Genomic DNA, 20000 nt, shown 5'->3' with positions numbered 1-20000 from the left:
TGGTCACTAGTAGTTCACTATATAGGGAATAGGGTTCTGGTCTGATGTAGTTCACTATATAGGGAATAGGGCTCTGGTCTGATGTAGTGCACTATATAGGGAATAGGGTTCTGGTCACTAGTAGTTCACTATATAGGGAATAGGGTTCTGGTCTAAAGAAGTGCACTATATAGGGAATAGGGTTCTGGTCTGATGTAGTGCACTATATAGGGAATAGGGTTCTGGTCTGATGTAGTGCACTATATAGGGAATAGGGCTCTGGTCTATAGTAGTACCACTATATAGGGAATAGGGTTCTGGTCTGATGTAGTGCACTATATAGGGAATAGGGCTCTGGTCTATAGTAGTACCACTATATAGGGAATAGGGTTCTGGTCTGATGTAGTGCACTATATAGGGAATAGGGTTCTGGTCTGATGTAGTGCACTATATAGGGAATAGGGTTCTGGTCTGATGTAGTGCACTATATAGGGAATAGGGTTCTGGTCTGATGTAGTGCACTATATAGGGAACATGGTTCCATTTTGGGAGAGAGAGGAGAGGATAGTTCAGAGGTCAAACGCAGTTCGAAGGTGAAAGGCCACGGTTCAGAGTTGACACAGGGGAGGTACCTGAGCAGGGCGAGCTGTGGAGGTCGTGTTGGGAGAAGCGTGGTGGGTTATGGGTAGCGGAGGAGGAGTGGTGTGGGGTTAGGAGAGTGGAGTTAGGACTGTTGATGTCTCCTTCTCCCACCAGGGTCAGGTCAGCTAGGGGTTCCTCTTGTAACGGGGGAGGGGGTCTGTTGTGGTGGGAGGGGGGGAGGAGCGCTCGTCTTCCCCCTCCTCCTCCTCCTCCCGTTCCGAGCGAGGATTCCAAGCTCTGTGATTGGCCGCCAGTGTTCAAAGGGAACGAGCCACCGCCTCCACCTTCCTTGTTGCCGTGACGTCTGTTTTCCCCGTAGCCGTAGTTGTCGCTATCGCCATGGTTACCACCGCCGCGGCCATGCTGGGTGACGCAGGTGGGAGGAAGAGGAAGGGGTGGTGATGAAGGGCTGAGGCGGAGGAAGTCGGGAAGTGTCAGGTCACTCTTGTCTAACAGACCTCGCTGGTCGTCTGCTCTGCTGCACTGAGCTTTGGATATGAGCTGGAAGAGCTCTGGAGAGAAGATACACACACGCGCGCGCACACACACACACACACACACACACACACACACACACACACACACACACACACACACACACACACACACACACACACACACACACACACACACACACACACACACACACACACACACACACAGAGACAGAGACACAAGCAGAGACAAACACACACAGACACACACGAGGTCAATACAAACCACACAGAGATACAGGTATATAACATGAATTATCACTACTTCATATCACTACTCACTACTTCATATCACTACTCACTACTTCATATCACTACTCACTACTTCATATCACTACTCACTACTTCATATCACTACTTCATATCACTACATATAGATACTTCATATCACTACTCACTACTTCATATCACTACTTCATATCACTACATATAGATACTTCATATCACTTCATATCACTACTACATATCACTACTTCATATCACTACTTCATATCACTACATATCACTACTCACTACTTCATATCACTTCATATCGCTACATATCACTACATATCACTGCTTCATATCACTACATATCACTACTTCATATCACTACTCACTGCTTCATATCACTACATATCACTACATATCACTTCATATCACTACTCACTACTTCATATCACTACTTCATATCACTACATATAGCTACTTCATGTCACTACATATAGCTACTTCATATCACTAAATATAGATACTTCATATCACTACATATAGCTACTTCATATCACTACTTCATATCCCTACATATAGATACTTCATATCACTACATATATATACTTCATATCACTACATATCGCAACTTCATATCACTACATATAACTACTTCATATCACCACATATCACTACTCACTACTTCATATCACTACATATCGCTACTTCATATCACTACATATCACTACTTCATATCACTACTCACTACTTCATATCACTACATATCGCTACTTCATATCACTACTCACTACTTCATATCACTACCTCATATCACTACTTCATATCACTACTCGCTACTTCATATCACTACATATAGCTACTTCATCTCACTACATATAGATACTTCATATCACTACATATAGATACTTCATATCACTACATATCACTACTACATATCACTACATATAGATACTTCATATCCCTACATATAGATACTTCATATCACTACATATCACTACTTCATATCACTCCTCGCTACTTCATATCACTACATATAGCTACTTCATATCACTACTCACTACTTCATATCACTACATATCACTACTCACTGCTTCATATCACTACATATCACTACATATCACTTCATATCACTACTCACTACTTCATATCACTACTTCATATCACTACATATAGATACTTCATATCGCTACTTCATATCACTACATATAGATACTTCATATCACTACTCACTTCTTCATATCACTACTTCATATCACTACATATCGATACTTCATATATAGATACTTCATATCACCACTCACTACTTCATATCACTACTTCATATCACTACATATAGCTACTTCATATCACTACATATCGCTACTTCATATCACTACTTCATATCAATACATATAGCTACTTCATATCACTACATATCGCTACTTCATATCGCTACTTCATATCACTACATACAGATACTTCATATCACTACTCACTACTTCATATCACTACTCACTTCTTCATATCACTACTTCATATCACTACATATCGATACTTCATATCACTACTCACTACTTCATATCACTACTCACTTCTTCATATCACTTCTTCATATCACTACTCACTACTTCATATCACTACTTCATATCACTACTTCATATCACTACTCACTACTTCATATCACTACTCACTTCTTCATATCACTACTTCATATCACTACTTCATATCACTACATATCGATACTTCATATCACTACTCACTACTTCATATCACTACTCACTTCTTCATATCACTTCTTCATATCACTACTTCATATCACTACTCACTACTTCATATCACTACTTCATATCACTACTTCATATCACTACATATAGATACTTCATATCACTACTTCATATCACTACTTCATATCACTACTCACTACTTCATATCACTACTTCATATCACTTCTTCATATCACTACTTCATATCACTACTTCATATCACTACTTATAGATACTTCATATCACTACTCACTAATTCATATCACTACTCACTACTTCATATCACTACTCACTACTTCATATAACTACATATAGATACTTCATATCACTTCTTCATATCACTACTACATATCACTACTTCATATCACTACTCACTTCTTCATATCGCTACTTCATATCACTACTCACTTCTTCATATCACTACTTCATATCACTACTTCATATCACTACTCACTTCTTCATATCACTACTACATATCGCTACTTCATATCACTACTTCATATCACTACATATCACTACTTCATATCACTACATATCACTACTTCATATCACTACTCACTACTTCATATCACTACATATCACTTCATATCACTACATATCACTACTTCATATCACTACATATCACTACATATCACTACATATCACGACATATCACTACTTCATATCACTACATATAGATACTTCATATATAGATACTTCACTACTCATATATAGATACTTCATATCACTACATATAGATACTTCATATCACTTCATATCACTACATATAGATACTTCATATCACTACTTCATATAGATACTTCATATCACTACATATCACTACATATAGATACTTCATATCACTACATATAGATACTTCATATCACTACTACATATCACTACATACTAGATATAGCTTCATATCACTACATATAGATACTTCATATCACTACTTCATATCACTACTTCATATCACTACATATAGCTACTTCATATCACTACACTCACTCACTACATATCACTTCATATATAGATACTTCATCACCACTCACACTTCATATCACTACTTAGATACATATCACTACTTCATATCACTACTTATATCACTACATATCGCTACTTCATAACACTACTCACTCCCTCATTTCGCTACTCGCTACTTCATATCACTACATATAGATACTTCATATCACTACTTCATATCACTACTTCATATCACTACTTCATATCACTACATCATATCACTACATATAGATAATTCATATCACTACTTCATATCACCACATATAGATACTTCATATCACTACTTCATATCACTACTTCATATCACTACATATAGATACTTCATATCACTACTTCATATCACTACATATCGATACTTCATATATAGATACTTCATATCACCACTCACTACTTCATATCACTACTTCATATCACTACATATAGCTACTTCATATCACTACATGTCGCTACTTCATATCACTACTTCATATCACTACATATAGCTACTTCATATCACTACATATCGCTACTTCATATCACTACATATAGATACTTCATATCACTACTCACTACTTCATATCACTACTCACTTCTTCATATCACTACATATCGATACTTCATATCACTACTCACTACTTCATATCACTACTCACTTCTTCATATCACTACTTCATATCACTACATATCGATACTTCATATCACTACTCACTACTTCATATCACTACTCACTTCTTCATATCACTTCTTCATATCACTACTTCATATCACTACTTCATATCACTACTTCATATCACTACTCACTACTTCATATCACTACTTCATATCACTACTTCATATCACTACTTCATATCACTACATATAGATACTTCATATCACTACTTCATATCACTACTCACTACTTCATATCACTACTTCATATCACTTCTTCATATCACTACTTCATATCACTACTTCATATCACTACTTATAGATACTTCATATCACTACTCACTAATTCATATCACTACTCACTACTTCATATCACTACTCACTACTTCATATAACTACTTCATATCACTACTTCATATCACTACTCACTTCTTCATATCACTACTACATATCGCTACTTCATATCACTACTTCATATCACTACTCACTTCTTCATATCACTACTTCATATCACTACTTCATATCACTACTCACTTCTTCATATCACTACTACATATCGCTACTTCATATCACTACATATCACTACTTCATATCACTACATATCACTACTTCATATCACTACTCACTACTTCATATCACTACATATCACTTCATATCACTACTTCATATCACTACTTCATATCACTACATATCACTACATATCACTACATATCACGACATATCACTACTTCATATCGCTACTTCATATCACTACATATAGATACTTCATATCACTACATATAGATACTTTATATCACTTCATCTCACTACATATAGATACTTCATATCACTACATATAGATACTTCATATCACTACATATCACTACATATAGATACTTCATATCACTACATATAGATACTTCATATCACTACTACATATCACTACATATAGATACTACATATCACTACATATAGATACTTCATATCACTACTTCATATCACTACTTCATATCACTACATATAGCTACTTCATATCACTACATATAGATACTTCATATCACTACATATCACTACTTCATATATAGATACTTCATATCACCACTCACTACTTCATATCACTACATATAGATACTTCATATCACCACTCACTACTTCATATCACTACTTCATATCACTACATATCGCTACTTCATATCACTACTCACTCCCTCATTTCGCTACTCGCTACTTCATATCACTACATATAGATACTTCATATCACTACTTCATATCACTACTTCATATCACTACTTCATATCACTACATCATATCACTACATATAGATAATTCATATCACTACTTCATATCACCACATATAGATACTTCATATCACTACTTCATATCACTACTTCATATCACTACATATAGATACTTCATATCACTACTCACTTCTTCATATCACTACTTCATATCACTACATATCGATACTTCATATATAGATACTTCATATCACCACTCACTACTTCATATCACTACATATAGCTACTTCATATCACTACATATCGCTACTTCATATCACTACTTCATATCACTACATATAGCTACTTCATATCACTACATATCGCTACTTCATATCGCTACATATATATACTTCATATCACTACTCACTACTTCATATCACTACTCACTACTTCATATCACTACTTCATATCACTACATATCGATACTTCATATCACTACTCACTTCTTCATATCACTTCTTCATATCACTACTTCATATCACTACTCACTTCTTCATATCACTTCTTCATATCACTACTTCATATCACTACATATCGATACTTCATATCACTACTCACTACTTCATATCACTACTCACTTCTTCATATCACTTCTTCATATCACTACTTCATATCACTACTTCATATCACTACTTCATATCACTACTCACTTCTTCATATCACTTCTTCATATCACTACTTCATATCACTACTTCATATCACTACTTCATATCACTACTTCATATCACTACATATAGATACTTCATATCACTACTTCATATCACTACTTCATATCACTACTCACTACTTCATATCACTACTTCATATCACTACTTCATATCACTACTTCATATCACTACTTATAGATACTTCATATCACTACTCACTAATTCATATCACTACTCACTACTTCATATCACTACTCACTACTTCATATAACTACATATAGATACTTCATATCACTTCTTCATATCACTACTACATATCACTACTTCATATCACTACTCACTTCTTCATATCGCTACTTCATATCACTACTTCATATCACTACTCACTTCTTCATATCACTACTTCATATCACTACTTCATATCACTACTCACTTCTTCATATCACTACTACATATCGCTACTTCATATCACTACTTCATATCACTACATATCACTACTTCATATCACTACTCACTACTTCATATCACTACATATCACTTCATATCACTACTTCATATCACTACTTCATATCACTACATATCACTACATATCACGACATATCACTACTTCATATCGCTACTTCATATCACTACATATAGATACTTCATATCACTACATATAGATACTTCATATCACTTCATCTCACTACATATAGATACTTCATATCACTACATATAGATACTTCATATCACTACATATCACTACATATAGATACTTCATATCACTACATATAGATACTTCATATCACTACTACATATCACTACATATAGATACTTCATATCACTACATATAGATACTTCATATCACTACTTCATATCACTACTTCATATCACTACATATAGCTACTTCATATCACTACATATAGATACTTCATATCACTACATATCACTACTTCATATATAGATACTTCATATCACCACTCACTACTTCATATCACTACATATAGATACTTCATATCACCACTCACTACTTCATATCACTACTTCATATCACTACATATCGCTACTTCATATCACTACTCACTCCCTCATTTCGCTACTCGCTACTTCATATCACTACATATAGATACTTCATATCACTACTTCATATCACTACTTCATATCACTACATCATATCACTACATATAGATAATTCATATCACTACTTCATATCACCACATATAGATACTTCATATCACTACTTCATATCACTACTTCATATCACTACATATAGATACTTCATATCACTACTCACTTCTTCATATCACTACTTCATATCACTACATATTGATACTTCATATATAGATACTTCATATCACCACTCACTACTTCATATCACTACTTCATATCACTACATATAGCTACTTCATATCACTACATGTCGCTACTTCATATCACTACTTCATATCACTACATATAGCTACTTCATATCACTACATATCGCTACTTCATATCACTACATATAGATACTTCATATCACTACTCACTACTTCATATCACTACTCACTTCTTCATATCACTACATATCGATACTTCATATCACTACTCACTACTTCATATCACTACTCACTTCTTCATATCACTACTTCATATCACTACATATCGATACTTCATATCACTACTCACTACTTCATATCACTACTCACTTCTTCATATCACTTCTTCATATCACTACTTCATATCACTACTTCATATCACTACTTCATATCACTACTCACTACTTCATATCACTACTTCATATCACTACTTCATATCACTACTTCATATCACTACATATAGATACTTCATATCACTACTTCATATCACTACTTCATATCACTACTCACTACTTCATATCACTACTTCATATCACTTCTTCATATCACTACTTCATATCACTACTTATAGATACTTCATATCACTACTCACTAATTCATATCACTACTCACTACTTCATATCACTACTCACTACTTCATATAACTACTTCATATCACTACTTCATATCACTACTCACTTCTTCATATCACTACTACATATCGCTACTTCATATCACTACTTCATATCACTACTCACTTCTTCATATCACTACTTCATATCACTACTTCATATCACTACTCACTTCTTCATATCACTACTACATATCGCTACTTCATATCACTACATATCACTACTTCATATCACTACATATCACTACTTCATATCACTACTCACTACTTCATATCACTACATATCACTTCATATCACTACATATCACTACTTCATATCACTACATATCACTACATATCACTACATATCACGACATATCACTACTTCATATCGCTACTTCATATCACTACATATAGATACTTCATATCACTACATATAGATACTTTATATCACTTCATCTCACTACATATAGATACTTCATATCACTACATATAGATACTTCATATCACTACATATCACTACATATAGATACTTCATATCACTACTACATATCACTACATATAGATACTTCATATCACTACATATAGATACTTCATATCACTACTTCATATCACTACTTCATATCACTACATATAGCTACTTCATATCACTACATATAGATACTTCATATCACTACATATCACTACTTCATATATAGATACTTCATATCACCACTCACTACTTCATATCACTACATATAGATACTTCATATCACCACTCACTACTTCATATCACTACATATCGCTACTTCATATCACTACTCACTCCCTCATTTCGCTACTCGCTACTTCATATCACTACATATAGATACTTCATATCACTACTTCATATCACTACTTCATATCACTACTTCATATCACTACATCATATCACTACATATAGATAATTCATATCACTACTTCATATCACCACATATAGATACTTCATATCACTACTTCATATCACTACATATAGATACTTCATATCACTACTCACTTCTTCATATCACTACTTCATATCACTACATATCGATACTTCATATATAGATACTTCATATCACCACTCACTACTTCATATCACTACATATAGCTACTTCATATCACTACATATCGCTACTTCATATCACTACTTCATATCACTACATATAGCTACTTCATATCACTACATATCGCTACTTCATATCGCTACATATAGATACTTCATATCACTACTCACTACTTCATATCACTACTCACTACTTCATATCACTACATATCGATACTTCATATCACTACTCACTTCTTCATATCACTTCTTCATATCACTACTTCATATCACTACTCACTTCTTCATATCACTTCTTCATATCACTACTTCATATCACTACATATCGATACTTCATATCACTACTCACTACTTCATATCACTACTCACTTCTTCATATCACTTCTTCATATCACTACTTCATATCACTACTTCATATCACTACTTCATATCACTACTCACTTCTTCATATCACTTCTTCATATCACTACTTCATATCACTACTTCATATCACTACTTCATATCACTACTTCATATCACTACATATAGATACTTCATATCACTACTTCATATCACTACTTCATATCACTACTCACTACTTCATATCACTACTTCATATCACTTCTTCATATCACTACTTCATATCACTACTTCATATCACTACTTATAGATACTTCATATCACTACTCACTAATTCATATCACTACTCACTACTTCATATCACTACTCACTACTTCATATAACTACATATAGATACTTCATATCACTTCTTCATATCACTACTACATATCACTACTTCATATCACTACTCACTTCTTCATATCGCTACTTCATATCACTACTTCATATCACTACTCACTTCTTCATATCACTACTTCATATCACTACTTCATATCACTACTCACTTCTTCATATCACTACTACATATCGCTACTTCATATCACTACTTCATATCACTACTACATATCACTACTTCATATCACTACTCACTTCTTCATATCGCTACTTCATATCACTACTTCATATCACTACTCACTTCTTCATATCACTACTTCATATCACTACTTCATATCACTACTCACTTCTTCATATCACTACTACATATCGCTACTTCATATCACTACTTCATATCACTACATATCACTACTTCATATCACTACATATCACTACTTCATATCACTACTCACTACTTCATATCACTACATATCACTTCATATCACTACTTCATATCACTACTTCATATCACTACATATCACTACATATCACGACATATCACTACTTCATATCGCTACTTCATATCACTACATATAGATACTTCATATCACTACATATAGATACTTCATATCACTTCATCTCACTACATATAGATACTTCATATCACTACATATAGATACTTCATATCACTACATATCACTACATATAGATACTTCATATCACTACATATAGATACTTCATATCACTACTACATATCACTACATATAGATACTTCATATCACTACATATAGATACTTCATATCACTACTTCATATCACTACTTCATATCACTACATATAGCTACTTCATATCACTACATATAGATACTTCATATCACTACATATCACTACTTCATATATAGATACTTCATATCACCACTCACTACTTCATATCACTACATATAGATACTTCATATCACCACTCACTACTTCATATCACTACTTCATATCACTACATATCGCTACTTCATATCACTACTCACTCCCTCATTTCGCTACTCGCTACTTCATATCACTACATATAGATACTTCATATCACTACTTCATATCACTACTTCATATCACTACTTCATATCACTACATCATATCACTACATATAGAGAATTCATATCACTACTTCATATCACCACATATAGATACTTCATATCACTACTTCATATCACTACTTCATATCACTACTTCATATCACTACATATAGATACTTCATATCACTACATATAGATACTTTATATTACTACTTCATATCACTACTTCATATCACTGCATCATATCACTACATATAGATACTTCATATCACTACTTCATATCACTACATATAGATACTTCATATCACTACTTCATATCACTACATCATATCACTACATATAGATACTTCATATCACTACTTCATATCACTACATATAGATACTTCATATCACTACTTCATATCACTACGTATAGATACTTCATATCACTACTTCATATCACTACATATAGATACTTCATATCACTACTTCATATCACTACATATAGATACTTCATATCACTACTTCATATCACTACATATAGATACTTCATATCACTACTTCATATCACTACTTCATATCACTACATATAGATACTTCATATCACTACTTCATATCACTACATATAGATACTTCATATCACTACTTCATATCACTACTTCATATCACTACTTCATATCACTACATATAGATACTTCATATCACTACATATAGATACTTCATATCACTACATATAGATACTTCATATCACTACTTCATATCACTACTTCATATCACTACATATAGATACTTCATATCACTACTTCATATCACTACATATAGATACTTCATATCACTACATATAGATACTTCATATCACTACTTCATATCACTACTTCATATCACTACATATAGATACTTCATATCACTACATATAGATACTTCATATCACTACATATCACTACATATAGATACTTCATATCACTACATATAGATACTTCATATCACTACTTCATATCACTACTACATATCACTACATATAGATACTTCATATCACTACATATAGATACTTCATATCACTACTTCATATCACTACTTCATATCACTACATATAGCTACTTCATATCACTACATATAGATACTTCATATCACTACATATCACTACTTCATATCACTACATATAGCTACTTCATATCACTACATATAGATACTTCATATCACTACATATAGCTACTTCATATCACTACATATAGATACTTCATATCACTACATATAGATACTTCATATCACTACTTCATATCACTACATATAGATACTTCATATCACTACTTCATATCACTACATATAGATACTTCATATCACTACATCATATCACTACATCATATCACTACATCATATAACTACTTCATATCACTACTCACTTCTTCATATCACTACATATAGCTACTTCATATCACTACATATCGCTACTTCATATCGCTACTTCATATCACTACATATAGATACTTCATATCACTACTCACTACTTCATATCACTACTCACTTCTTCATATCACTACTTCATATCACTACATATCGCTACTTCATATCACTACTTCATATCACTACATATAGATACTTCATATCACTACTCACTACTTCATATCACTACTCACTACTTCATATAACTACATATAGATACTTCATATCACTACTCACTACTTCATATCACTACTCACTTCTTCATATCGCTACTTCATATCACTACTCACTACTTCATATCACTACTCACTTCTTCATATCACTACTTCATATCACTACTTCATATCACTACTTCATATCACTACATATCGCTACTTCAGATCACTACATATCACTACTTCATATCAATTCATATCACTACTTCATATCACTACTCGCTACTTCATACCACTACATATAGATACTTCATATCACTACATATAGATACTTCATACCACTACATATAGATACTTCATATCACTACATATCACTACTGCATACCACTACATATCGCTACTTCATATCACTACATATAGCTACTTCATACCACTACATATAGCTATTTCATATCGCTACATATAGCTACTTCATACCACTACATATAGCTATTTCATATCACTACATATCACTACATATAGCTACTTCATATCACTACTTCATACCACTACATATAGCTATTTCATACCACTACATATAGCTAATTCATATCACTACTCGCTACTTCATACCACTACATATAGCTACTTCATATCACTACATATAGCTACTTCATATCCCTACATATAGATACTTCATATCCCTACATATCGTTAATTCAAATCACTACATATCACTACTTCATCTCACTACATATAGCTACTTCATGTCACTACATATAGCTACTTCATATCACTACATATAGCTACTTCATATCACTACATATAGCTACTTCATATCACTACTTCATATCACTACATATAGCTACTTCATATCACTACTCACTACTTCATATCACTACATATCACTACTTCATATCACTACATATCGCTACTTCATATCACTACTTCATATCGCTACATATCGCTACTTCATATCACTACATATAGCTACTTCATATCACTACATATAGCTACTTCATATCACTACATCATATCACTACATATAGCTACTTCATATCACTACTCACTACTTCATATCACTACATATCACTACTCGCTACTTCATATCACTACTTCATATCACTTCTTCATATCACTTCTTCATATCACTTCTTCATATCACTACTTCATATCACTACTTCATATCACTACATATCACTACTTCATATCACTACTTCATATCACTACATATAACTACTTCATATCACTACATATAACTACTTCATATCACTACATATAACTACTTCATATCACTACATATCACTACTTCATATCACTACTTCATATCACTACTCGCTAATTCATATCACTACATATAGATACTTCATATCATTTCTTCATATCACCACTTCATATCACTACATATCACTACTTCATATCACTACTTCATATCACTACTTCATATCACTACTCGCTAATTCATATCACTACATATAGATACTTCATATCACTTCTTCATATCACTACTACATATCACTACTTCATATCACTACATATCACTTCTTCATATCTCTACTTCATATCACTACTTCATATCACTACGTCATATCACTACTTATCACTGCATATCACTTCTTCATATCACTACTACATATCACTACTTCATATCACTACATATAAATACTTCATATCACCGCTCACTACTTCATATCACTACATATCACTACTTCATATCAATTAATATCACTACTCGCTAATTCATAGCACTACATATAGCTACTTCATATCGCTACTTCCTATCACTACATATAGCTACTTCATACCACTACATATAGCTATTTCATACCACTACATATAGCTACTTCATATCGCTACCTCATATTGCTACCTCATACCGCTACCTCATATCGTTACTTAATACTGCCACTCGCTACCTCATATCGCTACCTCATATTGCCACTCGCTACCTCATATCGCGACCCCATATCGCTACTCGCTGCCTCATATTGCTACCTCATACCGCTAATTCATATCGCTACTCGCTACCTCATACCGCTAATTCATATTGCTACCTCATACCGCTACCTCATTTCGCTACTTGCTACCTCATACCGCTAATTCATATTGCTACTTGCTACCTCATACCGCTACTTCATTTCGCTACTTGCTACCTCATATCGCTACCTAATATTGCCACTCGCTACCTCATATTGCCACGAGCTACCTCATATCGCTACCCCATATCGCTACTCGCTACCTCATACCGCTACCTCATACCGCTACTCGCTAACTTATACCGCTAATTCATATTGCTACCTCATACCTCTACCTCATATCGCTACCTCATACCGCTACCTCATATCGCTACTCGCTACCTCATATCGCTATCTCATACCGCTACCTGATATCGTTATCTCATACCGCTACCTCATATCGCTACGTCATACCGCTACCTCATATCGCTACCTCATACCGCTACCTCATACCGCTATCTCATACCGCTATCTCATACCGCTACCTCATACCGCTACCTCATACCGCTACCTCATACCGCTACCTCATATTGCTACCTCATACCGCTACCTCATATTGCTACCTCATACCGCTAATTCATATTGCTACCTCATACCGCTACTTAATTTCGCTACTTGCTACCTCATATCGCTACCTAATATTGCCACTCGCTACCTCATATTGCCACTAGCTACCTCATATCGCTACCCCATATCGCTACTCGCTACTTCATATTGCTACCTCATACCGCTACTCGCTAACTTATACCGCTAATTCATATTGCTACCTCATACCTCTACCTCATATCCCTACTCGCTACCTCATATCGCTATCTCATACCGCTACCTCATATCGCTACGTCATACCGCTACCTCATACCGCTACCTCATACCGCTACCTCATATTGCTACTCGTTACCTCATATCGCTATCTCATACCGCTACCTCATATCGCTACGTCATACCGCTACCTCATATCGCTACCTCATATCGCTACCTCATATCGCTACCTCATACCGCTACCTCATACCGCTACCTCATACCGCTACCTCATACCGCTACCTCATACCTCTACCTCATACCGCTACCTCATATCGCTACCTCATACCGCTACCTCATACCGCTACCTCATACCTCTACCTCATACCGCTACCTCATACCGCTACCTCATATTGCTACTCGTTACCTCATATCGCTATCTCATACCGCTACCTCATATCGCTACCTCATATCGCTACGTCATACCGCTACCTCATATCGCTACCTCATATCGCTATTTCATACCGCTACCTCATATCACTACCTCATACCGCTACCTCATACCGCTACCTCATACCGCTACCTCATATCGCTACCTCATACCGCTACCTCATATCGCTACCTCATACCGCTACCTCATACCGCTACCTCATATTGCTACTCGTTACCTCATATCGCTATCTCATACCGCTACCTCATATCGCTACGTCATACTGCTACCTCATATCGCTACCTCATATCGCTATCTCATACCGCTACCTCATATCGCTACGTCATACCGCTATCTCATACCGCTACCTCATATCGCTACCTCATATTGCTACTCGTTACCTCATATCGCTATCTCATACCGCTACCTCATATCGCTACGTCATACCGCTACCTCATATCCTTACCTCATACCGCTACCTCATATCACTACCTCATATCGCTACCTCATATCGCTACTCGCTACCTCATATCACTACCTCATACTGCTACCTCATATCGCTACCTCACCGCTACCTCATACCGCTACCTCATACCGCTACCTCATATTGCTACTCGTTACCTCATATCGCTATCTCATACCGCTACCTCATATCGCTACGTCATACCGCTACCTCATATCACTACCTCATATCGCTATCTCATACCGCTACCTCATACCGCTACCTCATACCGCTACCTCATATTGCTACTCGTTACCTCATATCGCTATCTCATACCGCTACCTCATATCGCTACCTCATATCGCTACCTCATATCGCTACCTCATACCGCTACCTCATATCACTACCTCATATCGCTACCTCATATCGCTACTCACTACCTCATATCGCTACCTCATATCGCTACTCGCTACCTCATATCACTACCTCATACTGCTACCTCATATCGCTACCTCATACCGCTACCTCATATTGCTACTCGTTACCTCATATCGCTACCTCATATCGCTACGTCATACCGCTACCTCATATCGCTACCTCATATCGCTACCTCATATCGCTACCTCATATCGCTACCTCATACCGCTACCTCATACCGCTACCTCATACCGCTACCTCATATCGCTACCTCATATTGCTACTCGTTACCTCATATCGCTACCTCATATTGCTACTCGTTACCTCATATCGCTATCTCATACCGCTACCTCATATCGCTATCTCATACCGCTACCTCATATCGCTACCTCATATCGCTACCTCATATCGCTACCTCATACCGCTACCTCATATCACTACCTCATATCACTACCTCATATCACTACCTCATATCGCTACTCGCTACCTCATATCGCTACTCGCTACCTCATATCACTACCTCATACTGCTACCTCATATCGCTACCTCATACCGCTACCTCATATTGCTACTCGTTACCTCATATCGCTATCTCATACCGCTACCTCATATCGCTACGTCATACCGCTACCTCATACCGCTACCTCATACCGCTACCTCATATCGCTACCTCATATCGCTACTTGCTACCTCATATCACTACCTCATATCGCTACTTCATACCGCTACCTCATACCGCTACCTCATATCGTTACCACATACCGCTACCTCATATTACAATATATCACAGCTCATAATTTCAACAGCATGCAAGAGGAGACAGTGTATCAATCAGTTAGACATCTCAAAGCTACAGGCTAGAGTTAGGAAGGAGAGGAGACATGGACGAGCTACACACAGCTAGCTAGCGAGCATCAACAGCATCAATGCTGCTACAGCAATACAGTGTTAGTTAGTGACAGCACAGCTAGGGGTTTGAAGGAGAGGAGGAGAGGGAGGAGGAGGGAGGACGTTGTTTTACCTTCAGCTTCGTCTACAGTAATCTTTTTCTGCTTTCTCTTTTCAGTGGGCGGGGCTTTATTTGGCGCCGCTGTCTTGCGGTGGCTGCTGGGTAAGAGGCGGTCGTCACGGGCAGAGGAGGAGGGCTTGTTTCCGTTGCCGAGCGCCGCGCTGGGCCTCCCTGACGCCCTCTCATCCCCCTGACAGGTTTAGTGAACAACGAGGGGGGTCAACGAGTTAGGCGGCGTGGGGGCAGTGATGATGATGATGATGATGAGGGAGGGGGGAAACTAGTGTGTGTGTGTGTGTGTGTGGACAGCTTTTGATTTCTCCGTTCAGAGCTTAAAGGTGACAGTTGGACCATGGTCATATCGGTGGCCACAGTTTGGTCAGAGGGCTGTTGAGGAGGTGTCACGGGACACAGGGACTTCTATCAGCTAACAAAACATCTACACACGACGAGCACACAACACACACAACACCAGAACACTCCACAACACAAAACCAGAACACACCAGCACACAACACCAGAACACAACACCAGAACACACCACAACACCAGAACACACCACAACACCAGAACACAACACCAGAACACAACACCAGAACACAACACCAGAACACACCACAACACCAGAACACACAACACCAGAACACAACACAACAACACACCACAACACCAGAACACACAACACCAGAACACACCACAACACCAGAACACAACACAACACCAGAACACACCACAACACCAGACCACAACACACCACCAGAACACACCACAACACCACAACACACCACAACACCAGAACACAACACCAGAACACACCACAACACCAGAACACAACACACCACCACAACACCAGAACACAACACAACACCAGAACACAACACACCACACCACCAGAACACACCACAACACCAGAACACAACACCAGAACACACCACACCACCACAACACCAGAACACACCACAACACCAGAACACACCACACCACCACAACACCAGAACACCACAACACAACACCAGAACACACCACAACACCAGAACACAACACCAGAACACACCACAACACCAGAACACACCACAACACCAGAACACAACACCACACCACAACACACCACACCACAACACCAGAACACAACACCACAACAACCTCCACAACACCAGAACACAACACCACACCACAACACCAGAACACACCACAACACCAGAACACACCACAACACCAGAACACAACACCACACCACAACACCAGAACACACCACAACACCAGAACACACCACAACACCAGAACACAACACCAGAACACACCACAACACCAGAACACACCACAACACCAGAACACACCACAACACCAGAACACAACACCACACCACAACACACCACACCACAACACCACACCACAACAACACACCACAACACCAGAACACAACACCACACCACAACACCAGAACACACCACAACACCAGAACACACCACAACACCAGAACACAACACCACACCACAACACCAGAACACAACACAACACCAGAACACACCAGAACACCAGAACACACCACAACACCAGAACACACCACAACACCACAACACCAGAACACACCACAACACCACAACACCAGAACACACCACAACACAACACAACACCAGAACACAACACACCACCAGAACACAACACCAGAACACACCACAACACCAGAACACACCACAACACCAGAACACACCAACAGAACACACCACAACACCAGAACACAACACCAGAACACACCACAACACCAGAACACACCAACAGAACACACCACAACACCAGAACACACCACAACACCAGAACACAACACAACACCAGAACACACCACAACACCAGAACACACCACAACACCAGAACACAACACAACACCAGAACACACCAACAGAACACACCACAACACCAGAACACAACACAACACCAGAACACACCACAACACCAGAACACACCACAACACCAGAACACAACACCAGAACACAACACCAGAACACAACACAACACCAGAACACAACACAAGAACACACCACAACACCAGAACAC

At 36.9% G+C, this 20000-nt stretch overlaps 1 protein-coding gene across 1 annotated transcript in view; it reads right to left on the bottom strand.

Annotated features, from left to right (window-relative positions):
* The window catches only part of LOC124027361 (regulator of G-protein signaling 12-like), a 40112-nt gene that overhangs the window by 6076 nt on the left and 14036 nt on the right, over positions 1-20000 (bottom strand). The window contains exons 10-11 of the mRNA XM_046339809.1: positions 17961-18138; positions 612-1133 (exon numbers count right to left, since the gene is read on the bottom strand). Of these exons, the coding sequence (XP_046195765.1) occupies positions 612-1133; positions 17961-18138 (700 nt within the window). The remainder of the gene's footprint in view (positions 1-611; positions 1134-17960; positions 18139-20000) is intronic.

Source organism: Oncorhynchus gorbuscha, unplaced genomic scaffold, assembly GCF_021184085.1.
Source record: "Oncorhynchus gorbuscha isolate QuinsamMale2020 ecotype Even-year unplaced genomic scaffold, OgorEven_v1.0 Un_scaffold_3139, whole genome shotgun sequence".
Taxonomy (NCBI): Eukaryota; Metazoa; Chordata; class Actinopteri; order Salmoniformes; family Salmonidae; genus Oncorhynchus; species Oncorhynchus gorbuscha.
The sequence above is the reverse complement of the archived record's forward strand: the minus strand, read 5'-3'. Positions and strand labels throughout refer to the sequence as shown.